This window comes from Protopterus annectens, chromosome 12.part0 (assembly GCF_019279795.1).
Source record: "Protopterus annectens isolate FY-2018-M chromosome 12.part0, PAN1.0, whole genome shotgun sequence".
Classification (NCBI taxonomy): domain Eukaryota; kingdom Metazoa; phylum Chordata; order Ceratodontiformes; family Protopteridae; genus Protopterus; species Protopterus annectens.
Window position 1 is genome coordinate 858,412,628 of NC_056746.1, and position 18,299 is coordinate 858,430,926.

The following is an 18,299-nucleotide window of genomic DNA, read 5'->3' on the forward strand; positions in this document are numbered from 1 at the left end:
TTAACAGCTCAATCCATTTACTGGAGGGAGACCGAGAGAGAGAGAGTGATTGAAAGGCAAAAACAAACACACACACACACACACACACACACACACACACACACACACACACACACACACACACACACACACACACACACACACGCAAAAAAAAACATCCAGCCAACTATCCAGAAGAGACATCATTCCCACAACAGGTAATGCTTGTGTATATCTGAAGAAGTTGTGGACAGAAACGTGCTGCTTACTGTTGTGGTCAGCTTTAGTGAGTGTTGTGCTGTGCTTAATACCTGTCAATAAACGTGTTTTCGTGGAAACGGCTATCTGGGCGCTTTTTTTCTGTTGTTGTTAATGCCCTAGTGGGGTATTGTATCAAATGTCTTAGCCAGATCTAAGTAGGCAGTATACACTGTTTCACCCTCATCCTTTGCTGTGGTGACCTTCTCAAAGAAATCCACCAGCTTCAGTAGGCAAGACCTTCCTTTGACAGAGCAAAACTGGGATGTATCCAGTGTCTCTAGGTCTTCTATGTTTTTGTTGAACATTTCCATAGCTTTGCATATAAGACTAGCCAGACTAGTGGGCCTGTAGTTTCTGAATCTGCAGATGGCTCGCCCTTAAGAATAGGCATGACCGCTGCAGTCCTCCATTCTCATAGCACGAAGCCTGTTTTGAGACTGTAGTTACATAATAACTCCAATAGCCCTAATGAGTCTTACTTTAGCTGTATCTGTTACTTTAAGGATTGAGGGGTTGTCAGTAACATGAGACAATTGCTACATTGTCTCAAGATACCCATATCCACCAGGCTGGCTGCTGAGAAGTTAGGAAATTGCATATCCATGTTGTCTGGTCCTCCTAACAGGTGAGCTACAAGGGTGAGGTGTACGTTTAACAGAAGGCAGTTAATTGTGCTTTTTTTGGGGGAAGGGTGGAAACAGACTAGGCTATAAAATACTAAATTTAATGGTATTTCCACTCAACGTGCAAACTAGCTGCTCTAACTTTTAAGTGCAGAAGGTATTTGCTGTATACTTACAGCTTTACAGAGTACTGCTTTATAGGCAGTTCTATAGAGAAAATTTGCTTCTAGATGTTGTACAGGGCACTGGCAGGGTGAGCAGCTCTTTGCAAACATGCCAAATCTATGCCAGTACGGGAAGGTACAGAAAACTGACAACTGAGATGGCTGTCCAGTAAAACAACTACACTTAAGAGCCTTTTATGTTCCCCAACTCAGATAGACCAGGTATACGCTTACTGACACAAAGCGAGAAATCCCAGTACTCCTAATGTAAAAACACAGTAAGAGAGTATACCAAATTCAGTGTTACCACAAACAAACTTAAACATAAAGAAAGGCACAAGGAGAGGCAATAAGTAATGCAAGATATCAACTGCAGTGTACTTAAACATCTTATAAAAGTGTGATTATTCAATGAAAGTACTTTGTTTTGTAGAAACGAGTCAACAGCTGCTCAATTGTGCCAATTTTTATACAAGCACTGTAACCAAGTAGATCAGACTAATATGCCCTCTGGCCAATAAAACAACTGCACTTAATGCTTTTCTAGTGTACTTGTCATCAGACCACGTTACCACCTACTGCCACTAAATGGAAAATCACAGAAAAGAGCTTGGTGGAGTGCAAAAATACACTGCTTTACCCAACAGCTAGCTAGATAGTGAATTCAGAGCAATTCAATCAACAGAATGGACAATGAGAGACAAAATACACTTTTTTTTTCTTTTTTTTTCAAAATATGCACAAGGAGAGGCAAATAAAAAAATTCAGGCTATCAATAGCAGTGTAGAAAGGCAGGAGCTTTCAAAGCTCAATTTACCGCGAGGGTGAATCTCATATGGTCGACACCATATGATCAGATTTTTGAATGTTCGAACATTGTAACATAGATCGCCGTACAGCGCGAAATGGGAAGATTTTCCTTTTCTGCACTGTAGTGCGATCTCGAGTTGGTATGTTTAAAGAGTGGGGGGTGTGGGGAGGCGCAGAGGGGCTTCCCCCCCTGCTTAGAGCATTCAGGTAGGTGTTTTGTGTAATTTATTTTTTTATTAGATATTTGAACTTTTGAAAGTTCGATCATATGGTAGTCGAACTTTCAAACGTTTGATTATCTAATATAGACCAGAAAGCAGAGCAAGGAATTGGAAGGTAGGGCAAAAAACCACCAGCATGGAGTCAAACACTGCTGATGTTTTTTGTAGGCTTCGAGTCTTACCAGATAAGACAAGGTCACATATATACTCTTTGTATTTAAGTATCACTAAAGAAACAAATTAACTAGTGAAAAAACACAGCTTATTTAATTTAACTCTCTGCCACCTAGAACAAAAACACCACAGCAAATAGATTTCTCAAAACAGAAAACAAAATGGAACAGGTAATACAGAAAGCAGCTCTATCAGTTTGTCTCAGCAACTACACATTAGACAAAAAGAGACAGGATTGCTTTCTTTTTTTTTTTTTTGTTTCAAATCGCAAACAGGGATTCATGATGCTTGTAGTTTTTGTAGGCCTTGAGTCTTATCACCACTTCCTGCTTTCTCATAAGCATATGAATAAACTGTAGTAGTGATATCTTACAGTTAACTTAGTATAGCTGTGTGTGGGGAAAATCACAGCCATAGATGTTCGGATAGTAAGTTGCAGTATGGGTTAACGTCCATCTTTCTCCCGTTTTTATTTCTTTTCTTTTCTTTTGTTTGAACAGGTATTGTATGTAGCTCCTCCACTCTCACTTTTGGGCACTGGCTGCCTGACAATTGAGCCTTTGTGCTGTTTGTGTGCACAGTCTTTTATTGATTCAGGTTTTCTAATATCTTTTCATATTGAGGTTGGGGAGAGGGTTTACCACATTTGATGATGACACCCTGCACAAAAAAAAGAGATTGTGGATTACTTTCCCTTATACAGACAGATTTCTGGCTGATGTCTTCAACTTCAAAATAATCCTGCATCTGGTATGGACATCTCCCTGCTCTTCTTTTAATGTGTGGGTGGAAGACTGATGTCCTGTTGTGACCAAGTCCCATGCATTTAAGAATGTCTTGCAGCACTGATGCTGTTATTTGGGCATACATGGCTGCTGAGTGCTGTAATATAATTGAACTTTTTTGCTAGAAAAACTGAAGATGATTCATGAGAAACGTTTTTAACTGTACTTCAAGTAGCAGTATCAGTGCCTGTGTATATTGACTAATATTGCCACATTTGGGAGAAAAAAATGTGACAGTGGCAGACAGTCATTCAGATAAGGACAGCTCTGTATAACATTTAACCTTACGTGAAAAACCGGAGTCATACTTTCAGTGAAGATTGTGGACACAGGAGGAAGTTCAAATGGCAAGGAAGTGAATTAAAAATGTGAGCATCCCACTTTGAAGCCAAAATGTTGCTTTGGATGGTTTGTGAATAGGAATGGGGGGATGCATCCATCATGTTCAGGGTGACTTGGAAGTGTCCTCATCTATGCCATCAACGTCAGGTGAAACACAAAGTATACAGATAGTACATGGTTAGTGTGGTTGCCCTACCTTTATGTGAAACTCATTCTGTCACATCACTTTAACTACATCTTGACATATGTCTTCACAGGGTCAGCACCAGAAACAACCACATTCTGTGCTTTGGTACAGCACATTGATGTCGACAGCAGAGTGCTTGTAAATGGTAATGCCATAAATCTCATTACCCTAAGGAATGTGGCACACAGTCATAATGTGTACTGGCAGGGGCCCCTACAGTACAGCAGGTGGATAACTCAGCAGGCACTGACACGAGCTCTCATACTCTATATAATGAGGAAATATCATTACAGCAGTTTGGGGGTGGCAGCACCAAGCAGCTGAACATCTGCTTTTTTCTGCACAGCCTGAAACCCTTGATAAAGTGAGACTAACTTTTCAGAGGTAGCCATACTCATGTTACACTTTTACACAGAGGTGCTAGACAAAGACATATTTCACAGTTAGTTCATGAGACATACAAGTACTTGGCTTCCCAGCACCAGATGTGCCATGACATAATTCAAGCCCAGGCTGCTGCCACTGAGAGTCAGGTAGGGATGATTAGAGTATTGTAGGGGCATTGAGTAAAATGCCCCTTTTGCCATGTATCTGTCTGAACACATGCAACAACTGGAACAGCAACATAGATACACAAGGCCTAAAGAATATGTCCTACATGGACTGCTTCAAAGCCCTACTTGTTGTATTCATTTTCTTACAGACTGCTATGAGCTGACCAGTTTCTAGCATACAAGGCATCCTCCAACCCATATGGTCTTACTTCACATCTGCAAGTCAAACAGGATCTGAAATACTCAATTCAAGGACCTAAACTTATTTTCCAACAAGAGCAGTTTGTAGGGATAGGTATATCTCACCTGGGGATGAATTTGTGATTTCCCAATCAGTGGTCAAAGTTAAGTTTGAATAGGGTTAGGGATGGACTATGATTTACTTGGATAGGGAGCTTATTTCCAGAACATGGGGATCCTTTGAGTCCCATATTTGTCTCATCAGCGTGTTCTATTTATGTCAGAAGCAAAGTTCAAATCCCTGGATCTAGTGTTTCTGGTGCTGCTCATTTTGCAGATGTACAAAAGCTCCAACAGGACTGGATCTAAGGATGCTTTATATGTCAAGCACAATTTGCCTCTTAACAATCTATAGGAAACAGAGTGTAGAGACAGGGCTGTAAGACGATCTGTATAGGACAGTGCGTTAATACTCTGGATTCTGTTGATGAGGAAGTTCTGTGGGAATTCAGCTGTTGCATTTGCCTATTTAGATACCTACCAAAGGGAGCATTGTACTCAATGATTGGTCTGATAAAGGATGAGTAGAATGGTAATATAACTTCCTTGGACCTGGATGCCGTACCCTTCCTTATAAGTTAGGCAACATAGAATGGCTTTCGCACTACATTGGCTGCATGTTGGTCAGCGGACAGATTACTGTCTGCATACATTCCCAGATTTCTAACTCCCAGGTCAACTCTTGGGGTGTCTTATCAATGAAGTAATTTGCCTGGGAAGATGCCTTCCCAAAAGGCATTGTAATGCACTTCTTTGTTTGTTTGTGTCTTTCGGCTTTTCCTGGTTAGGGGTCGCCACAGCGGAACTCCGGTCCGCTAATGATTGGCAGTTGATTTTTACGTACCGGCTTGCCAGGCCTGACGCACAACCTTCAACGAAGGTGCGCCCATTTACGCTTGTCTCCATGCAGCAGAAGCTCTAGCTGAGAATCGAACCGGACAGCGTCTTACTGTGAGGCGACAACGCTACCGCAGCACCACTGTCTTTGTATTTAGTTTTAATCTGTGGCTTTGGCAGCTGTCATTTGTCTGTGTTGGACCCTCTTGCAGGATGTTAGTATCATGGGGTGAATCTATGATAGCTCATAACTTAGTCATTTGCGTACTTGGTGAGCCAGTTGCCCTTAACATTAGCCTTGACCTCCGGGAAGTAGATGCCAAACAAGAGTTGGCCCAGCACGGAAACCTGTGATACTCTACTGGTGATCTCCCTCTTGTTAGAGATCGTCTCACCAATCTTGACCTATCCCTTTTTCTCATTTTCTATAAGGGGTCGGAGTGTCATGTCAATTGTCGCCATCTCTCGCTATTCATTTCCAGTCTCCTACCTTCTTCAACACTCATGCCTGCCTGTCATAGGTCTTCTGTCTCAGAATCCATCCACCTCTTTCTTGGAACCCCTTGTTTCCTCGTCCTTCTTTCTGTCCCATCTCAGCCATTTCATCTCTAGCTTCCTCAACTTCTTTGCCTTTACTGCCAAGGTTTCTGTACCATATAGTAGTACTGGTCACACCAGTGTTTTGTATGCCTTACTTTTCAGCTTCTTTGGCATTCTTCTGTTATGTACTACATCTGACACTTTGCCATTAGGCAGTGGCCCCTCTGATTCTAGCTTTTACGTGCCGATTCAGACTTCCCTTCTCCTCAACCATCCCTGCCAGATACTTGAAGCTGCAACCTGTTCCAGTACTTTCCCTTCTGTCTCAATTCTTAGCTTCTTCTGATTTCCATTTGCTGCCATTACAACTATCTTAACTGTACTCAGTTTCATCCCATGTGCCTTCAGTTTTGCATTCTTTTCTCCTATCCTTTGCTGAAGTTCTTGCCTGTAGTGCCACATTGTCTGCATAAAGCAACTGTGTTGACCTGTCTCTTCCAACCTGTTTGCTGATGTAGTTCATCACCAGTATGAGCAGCAATGGGCGCGGTGCTGAACCACAATGAATTTGTCCAGAACACCTGAGTAGAGTTTTGTGTCAAATGCCTTAGTCAGGTCTAGGTAGGTAGTATGCACCATTTTCCCTTCAACCATGCATTAGTTACCTTCTCAAAGAAATCTACCAGGTTAAGTAGGCAAGAGCTTCCTTTGACAAAACCAATCTGAGATGGGTCCACTGTCTGTAGGTTGCCAATATCTTTGTTAATCATTTCCATGATAAGTTGTTCTATGGCTTTGCATGTTAGACTAGTCAGACTAGTTGGGTCTGTAGTTTTTGAGTTCAGTTGCCAGCACTTGTCAATCCATGAGATCATCACCCATACTGTCTTAGCAGACGAAAGTGTTTATCCATGCTTTAAAGAATGGAATTCTAGTTTAACTCCTCAGTAGGTCTATAGAAAATTATTTAACTACCTAAATGGAAGTATTTTTGAATTTATTTAATTATTTAGCTGGAAGTATTCAGGGGCTGTCTTTTAGAAACATCAGAGGCTTTATCTTCAGATCAACAGTTTAATCCAAACCAACTTGCACTCTGTAATGCAACTCCTCTGGTTCATTTTTGTTATTTCTGGGTCAAAGTCCCCTCGGGGACAGGAAACCAGGCTGGATCACAAGGCAACTTCCTTACCAGTGACCTATTTCCCCACACTATCCTTAGGGGACATTATGATGACACTTTCCAAATGTAATTTACATTTTCAACATCAGAAACAGGGAAACCTTAATCACCCATTATTCACTTTCCAGACATGGCCAATGCTGCACTTCTTACTGGTGCCTGAAAACAGTAAAGAGACAATACCACAGAGAAAAAAAACAAACCTTTCTTGCAGTGCAAGTAATTGGTGCACAGTAATATTCCTCATACTCTGCTCTGAGCACTGCAGTGAAAATATAAGTAGAGCCTGCATGGGATTCGCAACACCTGCTTTTGCACACTTAAATCAAACCTTGCCTGAATAACTAGCACTTGTGTAACTTACCTCTCAACATTGCTTAAGTTAAGAAAGAATACAGTAAAAGTTGACTATACACCACTCGGCATAGCCCAGAAGCAACACTGCATGCATCAGGTATTATATGTGTGAATTTTTTTGTGCTTTCAACTGGTGAATGTCATGACCCATAGTTGTGGACTAGACACTGCCTCTTTGCTTGAGCATACATATGCTGTGCACTAGTCTGTCAAAGGGGTTGCCATGTTACTTACATTTCCTGGCCACCATCACTATCATCACAGGTGGAAAAAATGATAGAGGGAGCTGAGCTGCAATGCCACTGCCACTGGTACCAAACCAGTGCGTAATCACATTGTGATGAATGCGGCAGGTGGTAAACATCCTGCAGTGCAGTAGGAGTCCAAACTGAAGGGCACCCCCAGTCTCATCCAGGCAATGGAATTGGGCTTTGAGCAGGCGAAACACTTGTTCAGTGACTACCCGTGTCTGAGAAAGGGCAGTGTAGAAGCATTTCTCGGCAGCTCTTTGGGGGGGGTATGGACTGCTGTCATTAGCCAAGATTCAAGTGGGTAGTCTGCTTCAACTGGAAAGCAAAACATGGAGGGGGGGGCACAAAAAAGGGAGGGGGTGATTACTCAATCCTATCTGTACTACTCTGTAAATACAGAAGTAACTATGGCTAGCAACATAAAGCTTTGCACTTCCCAACTGTACGGGATCCAGCCTTGGAGAAAGAGATGGTACAGTAGACTTGTGTGCCAGATGTTGAAATTGTGGGGTCTACCAGGATGCTCAGCCAAAAAATTTATGATGCACTCCCATGTATCACATACTATCTAGCAGTTAGTCCTTCCTGTTCCGGTACTGCTGTCCCCCACTGCAGTTCAGATATACTATAATCTTGAGGTCTTCTTTAGCAGCCTAACTTTTCAAAACAAACAAAACTTGTTTTGCTGTGTACTGGAACATGTATGTGCATGTTCTTTATGCATGTTGTCATTTTTGTACCTGTATATGTGGTCACATCAGATTTTAACATTCTTGTGTTTTTTTTTTTATTTTCTCAAGTCCAAATCCACCACAATGGTTCTGCATATCTCTTGTAGTCTTGAATTAGTAGTACTCCTTGCCTGGTTGTTACATAATATGCTGGCACTGCCTTGACTGGTTGATTAGTTGTACAGGCATATTCTGTTCTATGACTTTGTACTTGCTAATAGCTGAGACTCTTACTGCCATATGAATTTAATTCCAAGAATGCATACAGCTGAGTATTCTGTTTACAAGCCAGCATTGTTTGAATTTCTTATTTTTTTTTCCTGTAATAGGCTTCAGAGTTGGGGCACACCATTAATGAGAATGTGATCAAACCAGCCCATGAAAAGGTAACATTTCAGATAATCATTAACAAAATGTGATTAGTGCTCACTTTGCTGTTTCATAAACTCACTTCATTTAACTGTAACATTAGTCATTTACTTTGGCAATTCATTTGGAGTAATTTTATTTAAAACAAGCAGCATGTCTGTTTACATTACTGATCCTGGTTGGTTGGGGTTATTATTCATAAGGGGTGTGGTTATGTCAGTTCTTATAAATAAGTAAACTAATTACATTGACTTCACAGGCAGTTTCCCTCTTCTTAAGGATTGTTGTTTGAATTTCCAACTAGTGTTTTCAGGTAGTAAATGTACATAGTTGTAACTGTGGAGATTCTGTTCTAGGTGCCTGCTGAAGTACTGTGCATTGTTTTCTGTTCCCATTGTGTGTCACTAGAATTAACTGAAACAAATGCTGCATGTCATATTTTCAGTTAGCTGGTTTATGTATTTGCATTTCTCTCTCTAACAGGTTTATAAACCTTGGTGATTGGGCTATGGGCTGGAAGTGTATTTCTACATTAGACAAAAGCTGATAATGGGCATAAATGGACATATTACTTCCATATATGCAGGCTGTTGAATACAGACACCAGGTTATTTGTGCAGTAAATAATTAATAGTGGACAAAAAAGATAGTAAAATATGGGAATAAATGCGCTGGTTATATGCAGCAACAAGTAAGATGCTGTTTAGTAAACCAGTCTAATAAATTCTTATTCACCAGCAACACTTAGAGCAAGAATGGTAGAAAAGAAGTTTTGCACCTGAAAGGCAGGTTATTACCATGGTTGCCAATCATCCATAAATTTATAAAGTGTGTTTAAAAAAAATGGCACTGATAAAAACAACAACCAGATGGGATCACAGGGGCCGAGTTCAAAGGGAAAAGGTGAATCTTAATACTTTATTTTACAGTTGATTTGGCAGTTAGAGAGCTAGCTAGGAAGGGTACTTTACATACTTTCCTCTGACCTCTCTCGAGTCTGAGCCATTCTTCTACCTTCTGACAGTCAAGCCAGACTGTCACACGTCTTCTTTTATACAGTCCATCTGTCTGTTAGTTGGATGCCCTTGTCTCCTCTTACCTTCTTACTATGTGTCACAAATCTGTACCATATCATCACCTGATTTCCTGCAAAAGACTGAGCTACCATAATCTGTTCTCCTTGATGTGCTCTGCAGTTGGGGCTGTTAACATTTATTTATTTGTTTGTTTATTTGGATTTGCTAACTGGGAAGGTAAACTATCCTTTGGACTATTTTCAGGCATGACCCAGTTGCATACTGTACAAAATTAACACAGTTTATTTTATTTCACAAAATTACATACAAGTCACTTTTTCATTTTTTGGCAAACAGTTTACAATATTACATACAATCCATCCAGGGGCGCCGGAAGCTTTGAAGACTCGGGGGGGGGGGGGGTCAGGGCGGAGGGTGAGGGGGCACTTAGTGATCTAAAAAGGGCAATGTTTTTAAAGCTATTTACTACCACAACATAGGTTCACTTGGAGGACATTTTAAGCTTAGCCAATGTCCCTTTTGGTGCTTGAATTAACATTTCCTGATTGGTCTTACCTATCCCATGGCTGTTTGTTAGCCCTAATGATAATAAATGTGATCATACTATAGATAATTTGAGGGGACCCATGTAAGGAATGCAGCATTTAGGAACTGCCACTATCCATTAGTGGCATGAGGGACAATCTTGGCGTACATTTTATATTTCCCATCCTTTGATCCAAGTTGCATTTGAATATGGACAGGGATGAGCTTTGTTTTACTTGAACAGATAGTCTGTTCTGGAACAGTGGTAGCCTCTTTGATATATATCCATCTCTCAACAACATTCAGTTTAGATACCTGGGCTGAGTATTTCTGATGCCATTTGACCTGCTGATGTTCAGTAGGTCCATCTGTATTAGTTCGGAGTATGCCTTGTATGGCAGACATGTCATCTCTAAGCACTCTGTAGGATACTGAGTATAGTGATAAATCTTTGAGGTGGCCCATGCAAGACCTATTGTTTAGGACTTGTATCCTTTTAGTAAGGTATCTCTGTGGGTATTCCAGTTGTTGCATGGGTCTGGACAGATACATGCCAAAGTGGACATTATACAAAATGATTGACTTAATGAGGGCTTTGTAAAGGTGGGATAATAACATCTCTATAGAAAGACTTTCTTATGACTGGGCAGATATTGGTCAAAAGTTTGGTCACTGTACACACAAGTTCCCAAATGCCAAACAACTGGGTCAGTTCTCAGGGGCATTGTCAATTTGGCAGTTCTCTGCAGTAGATGACTTCCCAAAGAATATGATATTGTATTTCTTGGAGTTTCGTTTCACTTCATGATTCTGGGACCAGTTATTGTTTGGGACAAACCTTCCTACATGATGTTTAAGTCATTTGGGGATTCAATAACTGCTCCTAGCTTGCAGTCATCTCAAACTTAGTCGGCCAAAGCCCTTTAGTATTTTTTTTTACTTTTGAGATGTATATGCCAAACAGAAAATGTCTCGGCACCGAACCCTGGGGAACTCCATTGGTGACTGGTCTCTTCCCCTATTTTGATCTCCTGCATCCTGTGAGCAAGCAAGCATACATGTATGCATTCTTTGATTCACCTTCCTGATTGTATTAACCTGATTGTATTAAATTATATTCCTTGTATAATAAAGCACCACTTGTTAGAATGTGTTTTAAATATGTAGTTTGGAACAGTCTTCTAGTAAGCAATGAAACAAACTGTATGAACCAATAATGACAAAACTACCCATTTCAGAAAATTTCAACCATAAAAGGCCACTCAAACTTCTGTCATTACAATCCACCAATATCAGTAAATATGCAAAATCTCTGCAGATGCAGAAGTAAGTCATCTAAATAATTCCACATTAAAGGGATCTGTAACTGATGAAGAGGTTGCTGCTAGCAAACAATTTTATATTTCATTGTTTCATCTACAAAGTGCCTGTTGCCCTTGAAGAATAAATTGTCTATGCTACATTAAAAAAATGATAAGCTAGTAATTTTGCAATGGGGGATGGATGGCAAACTGATAACAGAAACATAATTACTAGGTAACTCCTCCAAAGGAGGACATTCATAGTACTGCAGCATCCACTCCCTTTAAAGTACAACACAGTACAATATCAGCGACCCATCTGCATACTGTGGGAGTAGAAACCACAGCTTTCTGCATCAAAAGCATGTATACTACCTGTTGTGCTACTAACAGTGCAAATGACTTAGCATAAGTAGCGCTAAACTTCTCTTCCCCTGATGCTGTCAGCTCCTTGTAAAATCCACTTGACACTCAACTAAATCTCTCAGCTTCACAGCACAAGAAATCTGGTAAAAGCCAAAATGTATTTTGTGGGGGGGGGGGGGGGGGGCAAAGGCCCAAAACCAGGGACACGTTTTAAGTATTACTTGTATGATCTTAGAAAGTTGCTAAAATAAAGTGTTGTGTTACCATGTGTTTCCTGAAAGATAGGAAGACTGAAACTTAAAGGGCTATCATTCTTTAGTGAATTCAGTTGTCAATGATTTGGCAGAAAACCATACATTTTAAGAGGATCTGGATAGTTGAGAGCTATGGACTCAACTCCCTGAATCACAAGTGGTGTTATGGGCGGGGAATTCAGGCTCTTGTTTGAGCCTGAGTAACACTAATTACCAGGTATACCTAACTGGGGCATTTTGCACACCCACACAGACACATACACATAGACACACACACACACACACACACACACACACACACACACACACACACACACACACACACACACACACACACAGGAACAGCATAACTCCTGCAAATAATAGAACAAAACTCTCCTTACCGGCATGACTCTGGCTCTGGCAGCACCAACAGAACAGCAGCAGCATAACTCCTGTAACACAGAGCAATAAGAGAACAAGAACAGCTAGTTCAGTTAGTTTAACTTCTGCACGTGAATCCACATTAGCATGAAAACTCCACTTCATTAATTTTTCCAGACAGGTCTTGCAGCTGTAAAAGTGGGGGTCTCCCCCTCTCCCTGGCTCTTTGGTTCCAGCACACATGAATCCATCCACTGTGATGGCCTCATTTTTTCTTATGTGCATCCTATTACCCATCTCAGATGCTTTTCTGCATCATCTCAAGCTTCCTAAGGTGTTCTGCCTCCTTTGATAAGATTTCTGTGCCTTACTGAAGCACTAGTCAGGCCACTGTTCTGTACACCATAATTTTCAGCTTCTTTGTGATTCTGTTGCACTTAACTCCTGACACTTTTTGCCATGTAGCTCCTTCTCATTCAAGCCTCTGTTCTCCACAGTTAGACCTCCCATATACTTGAACTTGTTAACCTGTTCCACAGTTATCCCTTCTGTCTTAATTTTCAGTTTGTCCTGATTTTCCCTAATTTGCTGCCTTGACCACTGTCATCTAAACTGTGTTTCTTCACGTTGGCATCCTAGTGCCATGTCATTTGCTAAAGTTTCTGTTTAGAGGCTACTTGTGATGCCACATTGTCTGTGCACAGCAGCTTTGTTGATGTCTTACTCAGTGACCAGTTTGCTACACCAAATATATGAACAGGTCATAGAGGACTATTTGAAGTGAGTGTTAGTAATTTAAAAGTGTAAACTGAGATATGGATTAACATATGGACAATACAGTAGGAAAGCACATGTCCACCTGCAGAGATCTGCCTATGATGTACAGGCTTAAAAAGTATGTGGTTTAGAATGTGTTGTGTGCTAAACCGTTTTTTTTCCTTTGTTTCATCACTGTGAGATGAAACTGAACTATGCCAGTAAAGAGGGCAAGAGTGATTACACTACAACCGTATTTGAGCAGTATGCTGCACTGAAAGAGGACAGAAAATTGATTACTTTTTACTAAGGAAAAGGTTCCATAATGTAACACTTTGATACTGAAAATATTAGTGAATGCTTTCCTTCACTGAGTCTGCTGCTGTTCACATTGTCAACTGTGGCAGCGTCCTCCGTTCTGTTATGGCTGTTACTTAGTGTAAGTTGTAACCTGTTGTTGGTTACATATGTGTTGAGCATAAAACTTCGAAAGAATTTGGGGAGCAACAGGCCATCAGTTTCCTAATAACTGCACTAGCTTTACTTAGGATCAGACATTTGAACACACTGTTAAATGTATCTTTTAATGTTGTATCTACAGTCATAAAAATGTGTATACTCAGCTGCACGGCGGTCATAAAATGTGTCAATAAAAATGAACATTTTTTTCATTGTAAAAAAAATTATTCAGGATTGGCAACCATGGTCATTACGTGATTTTTTTTTTCCTTTTTAAACAAAGGCTTGCATCTTTCTGCTGGATATGAGGGAAGAGGTCCATAGTGTTTTATAGGACCTTTGTATGAGAAGTAAGTAAACTGGTTTATGCATTGATGGGTAAAAAGTGCGTGTCATGGAGATGGATAACTGGAACAGATAGTGGGCATGTTAGATGGATATGAGGGAAGAGGTCCATAGTGTTTTATAGGACCTTTGTATGAGAAGTAAGTAAACTGGTTTATGCATTGATGGGTAAAAAGTGCGTGTCATGGAGATGGATAACTGGAACAGATAGTGGGCATGTTAGTTCTGCTGATGTTTTGGAAGCTGGGGGGGGGGGATATCATATTGGCTGCAGCGTGAAGGAAAGAATGGGAGGAGAGCATAGATTGGCAAGAAACGTAGTGCAGTTGAAGGGCAGCAAAAGTCTGAATCTTCAAATAGTTGAAGCATGAAGCAGGTGGCACTTGGCAGAAGAACTAAAGTAGGGGAGTATAATAGATTTCACAAGAAGCTGGTGGTGCTTATTAGGGAAGTGGTGGTAGGGAGAGAACCCATTCAGCTGTTGTGCTGTAAACATAGTAATCTTGGTGGCACAGGAGGGAACAAGAAACCAAATGGCTTTGTCAAAGTGAAGTGCACGGAAGACTAGGAATGTGTAATAGATACAGTACATAGTTTCAGGAAAAAATGAAGATGTGTGGACAGTATCCAGATTGTGAAGGATATGCAGCAGCTTTGTTGTGTCTTGCCCCATAAATACATGAAGACATTCGTTTTGCTCTAGCTGTATTTGATGTTTTGAATAAGCAGCCCTGATATATGTTGAGAATTAGGCTACAAGAGAGAACTGCTTCAAAATGTGTTCCGTTTCCAGTTAAAGAAAATGGGGGGGTTGACTGTGTTTGATATTTGTTGTTTACAACAGATGAAATGAACATTTCCAAAAAGATTCACTTTAAGTAATTTTCCTTTAAGAAAAAGTTTTTGAGTGCACCTTAAACTGCTCCACTCCATCTCTAAGCTGGTGGGAGTTGTAGTTTTAGGTAGTTACTGTTTGTTGGACAGTTCTTTTAGCCTGTAATTGTACTTGTGGTACAGAAAAGTATTGGAGAGTTTATTGATAGAATGCCCACAGCTTTTTTATGCTCTCCCTTTCATAGTAGGAGAAACTGATGATGGTGTTGGAAGACTTGATGTTGAAAAACCCACAAGGCCAGATTCATGAACGACTGTACTAAGTGTATACTAAGTGTTCATGATCTATATTCAAGAACATCTCTACTACATTTTTTGTGCTGTCTATTCAGAAAGATTACACTAAACATAGATGTAGTCTGCACATTGTGGTAATCTTTATGAATCTCCCTCGATGTTTGAGGTTGCAAGAAAATCAGTAAGAAAACTAAAATTAGAAGGATGAAGGTGGGAATTATGCTTGTATCATCTGTTCAGTCAGAATGGTGTACACTTAGTGTAGGTGTTAATGAACCCAGCCTACAGTTTACGCCCCATTTGCCTCACATCTTCCACAGCATCATTTAGGAGGGCCCCTTGGGATTCAGTCTGCTTAGTGAATTATTTAATGTTCATTTTGCTCTTACACAGATGTGAAAGTATTGTTGTGAGAAACTCTTGAGCTGTGTAGTGAACATTGCTTATGTAAATATTTTGTAAAGACATGGTGAAAGACCTTGACATCTTCAACTTATTTTCCATTTTTTTCCATTACCTACTTGGGCTAGTAATTGTAGAGTTCTCAACACTGGTCCCTGTTAAACTTTTCTAAGTAAACGGGACCCCGGGTTTGGCCAGTAACAGTTTGATGCACTGTGGACTTCCCTTGCCACTTGTGCAACATGGGGCAACATACATACACCTATGTTTTATGGTGGGGTTGCATTGCTAGTACCATCTCTTGGTTAGAAAACTGTTTGCCGCAGACAAACAACTGGCTACCTTTACCATTTCAATGCATTCTGAGTTTTCTTTACACTTCATTGCTGGGATCCTCTACAGTTTGAAATTTACTAAAGCAAAATAAAGGCCATCCATGGTTTATTGCAGACTGTAAACTCTAACGGGATGAATGGTCTTATGTGTTAAGAGAAAAAAACAATCTCTGGCCAGACTGGTTTGTTTTAGTATTGTGAGTGAACCACTTTATTGGGGGAGGCACAGTTCTCTGGTGATTTATAGGTATATTTTGTTGAAGGCATCATCTCCATGCCTCATAGAAGCTAGTTCAGAAATTGTAATGACTGGAGACTGGAAGTGGGGGGGGGGGTCTGCAGGCAGAAAATGCATAGTGGTGATAAAGTGGATGATGGAGATTTCAAGGCAGATGATCAGTTGTATGCTATAATTTGGGACCAGAAAGATTTAGGAAGTTTGGTACACATAGTGATAAATAGGAAACAATGTTAGCCTTTTCACTAATGGAACAAAAGTATGGGATGCAGTAAGCATTTTTTGGTGCGGGGGGCTTTGCCATTGGAGTAACTTGAGGTAGTTCAGCTGAACGATCCAGTGTGTGGCATGTAATTTGCAGTAAGAACTGCAGAGTTATTTAGCTTGTGATGAAAAACTCCCAGAAGGGATCTCAGCTAAGCAAGGTGGAGGAGAAAGGGGACTTGGGGGGGGGGGGTGCTCATTAGATTCTGTACAGCATAGTATTGCAATGACCAAGGCAGATGAAATGTTTAATGGATTGATATGAGACAGTTGCAGCAAGCACTACAGTGCTGTGGTAAGGCTGCATCTGTTGTGTTATGTGTGATGTGTCCACTTTTGGAGGCCAAAGTTACTGAAGAAAATGAGACTGGTCTAGGAGGAGGTAGAGAGATGCCATTAAGATGATACAAAGGATAGAAGGAACTGTGTTTTTACCATATATTGGAATTCCTGAATATACATAGTTTGAAGAGAAAGGGGTGGAAATATAATGGGGATCTTGAGGCTTGTGTGATGAAGAAGGGAGACTTAATGGCTGGCAAGACCAAAAAATAAATAAATAAAGAATGCTTCTTCAGCTTGGAAGCTACTTTACTGAGAGAGCAGTAATACTAAGGAATAGCTTCCACCCTAGGCACTGGGCAGCAATATAGCTGAAGGATTTAAAGAGGGTTGGGGCAAGCAGTGGAGGAAGGTAGAATTACTTAGAGGGAAGCTGCCCTTGGTGCCAGCAGTAGATTGATAGAGCCATTAGGTTTTTGTCTCATTCTCATACAGTGTATCTTCAGTAAGATGATTAACTGTTAAATGCTTGCAAAATATGTTATTAAATGTTAAACCATAGGGTTAATATTGCAGTGCAGTATCTGCTCAAATGGGCATGTACACCTTGGTGGCTGGGGAGTGGAGTTTGCAGGTTTCTTTCTTTCCCCTTTTACAGATCTGCCATAGTTAACCTGTACTACTCTTGTATGTATTCCTACTTGGATGTAGATGCATAGCTGCTTAATTTATAAGTCGTACTCTTTCTTGGATGTACCTGCATAAACACTCACTTCATAGCCACATCTAACCGAAAGCTGATGCCACCAAGTGAAAACAGTTGTACTTTATTTACTTTGATTTTTTTCCTTTTTACCCTTTATATTCTCTTTTTGCTAACAAAATGCCCTTTAACTTACTCAGGTAAAAGAAGGGAAGATCTTAGATGAAGTTTCAGTTGGAGTATCACAGTTTGCATTAAAGGTATGGAAGCAATCCTTTCCCTTGTCCTGGAGAAAGGAAGCGAGCGAGCATCCAGCTGCACAAAGCCAGTCTCCATAATCCACATATTCTGCAACAAGTGTATTGAGATGCACCTGTAATAGTATCCACCCTGTGTTTCATACAAGATGAATCAATTAAAACTGCTTGCATTTTATGGCACATATAAAATTATGCTGAACTATAAAAATGCATTATTTCTCAATATGAAAAAGCAAATAACTGTAAAATAAAAGTGTTTGTTTGCTGTTCAGCATAAGATAGCTATCAGAAGAATACAATTTATGTTATATACAACTTTTAGATTAGACAAGTAAAGGCAAAATTCATATTTTTGCAGATGTGATTAGTCATTAACCAGCAACTGAAGGATGGTAGTAGGTAACTCTGAGCGCAAAGTTCTATAGCAAGAGTATTTGTACCATAAACAGTCTGCCATCCTTAAAAATAGAGTTCTTTACATCTAGTGATGAGCAAAAGAAAAAAATCATCTTTTTCTGAACCAAATGTGAGTTCAAAAAAAAAAAAAAAAAAAAAAAAACTTTAGTACTGTGAGCCAAGCAGTGTTCAGATCAAAAAATGCATAATTGAGATTCTTTTGTGTGTGTATGTATATATTTGGGGTCTATTACTTACTCAAACTTTCAGAATG

General features: G+C 40.2%; 1 protein-coding gene across 5 annotated transcripts in view; it reads left to right on the forward strand.

Annotated features, from left to right (window-relative positions):
• The window catches only part of ARFGAP1 (ADP ribosylation factor GTPase activating protein 1), an 800,187-nt gene that overhangs the window by 703,073 nt on the left and 78,815 nt on the right, over positions 1–18,299 (forward strand). For 3 of the 5 annotated variants that reach the window (XM_044089898.1, XM_044089899.1, XM_044089900.1), the window contains one exon: positions 8,569–8,625. In XM_044089898.1, coding sequence (XP_043945833.1) covers positions 8,569–8,625 — 57 coding nt within the window. Of the gene's footprint in view, positions 1–8,568; positions 8,626–17,569; positions 17,630–18,299 lie in introns of all 5 variants that reach the window. The other 2 variants (XM_044089896.1, XM_044089897.1) reach the window with 1 other exon arrangement.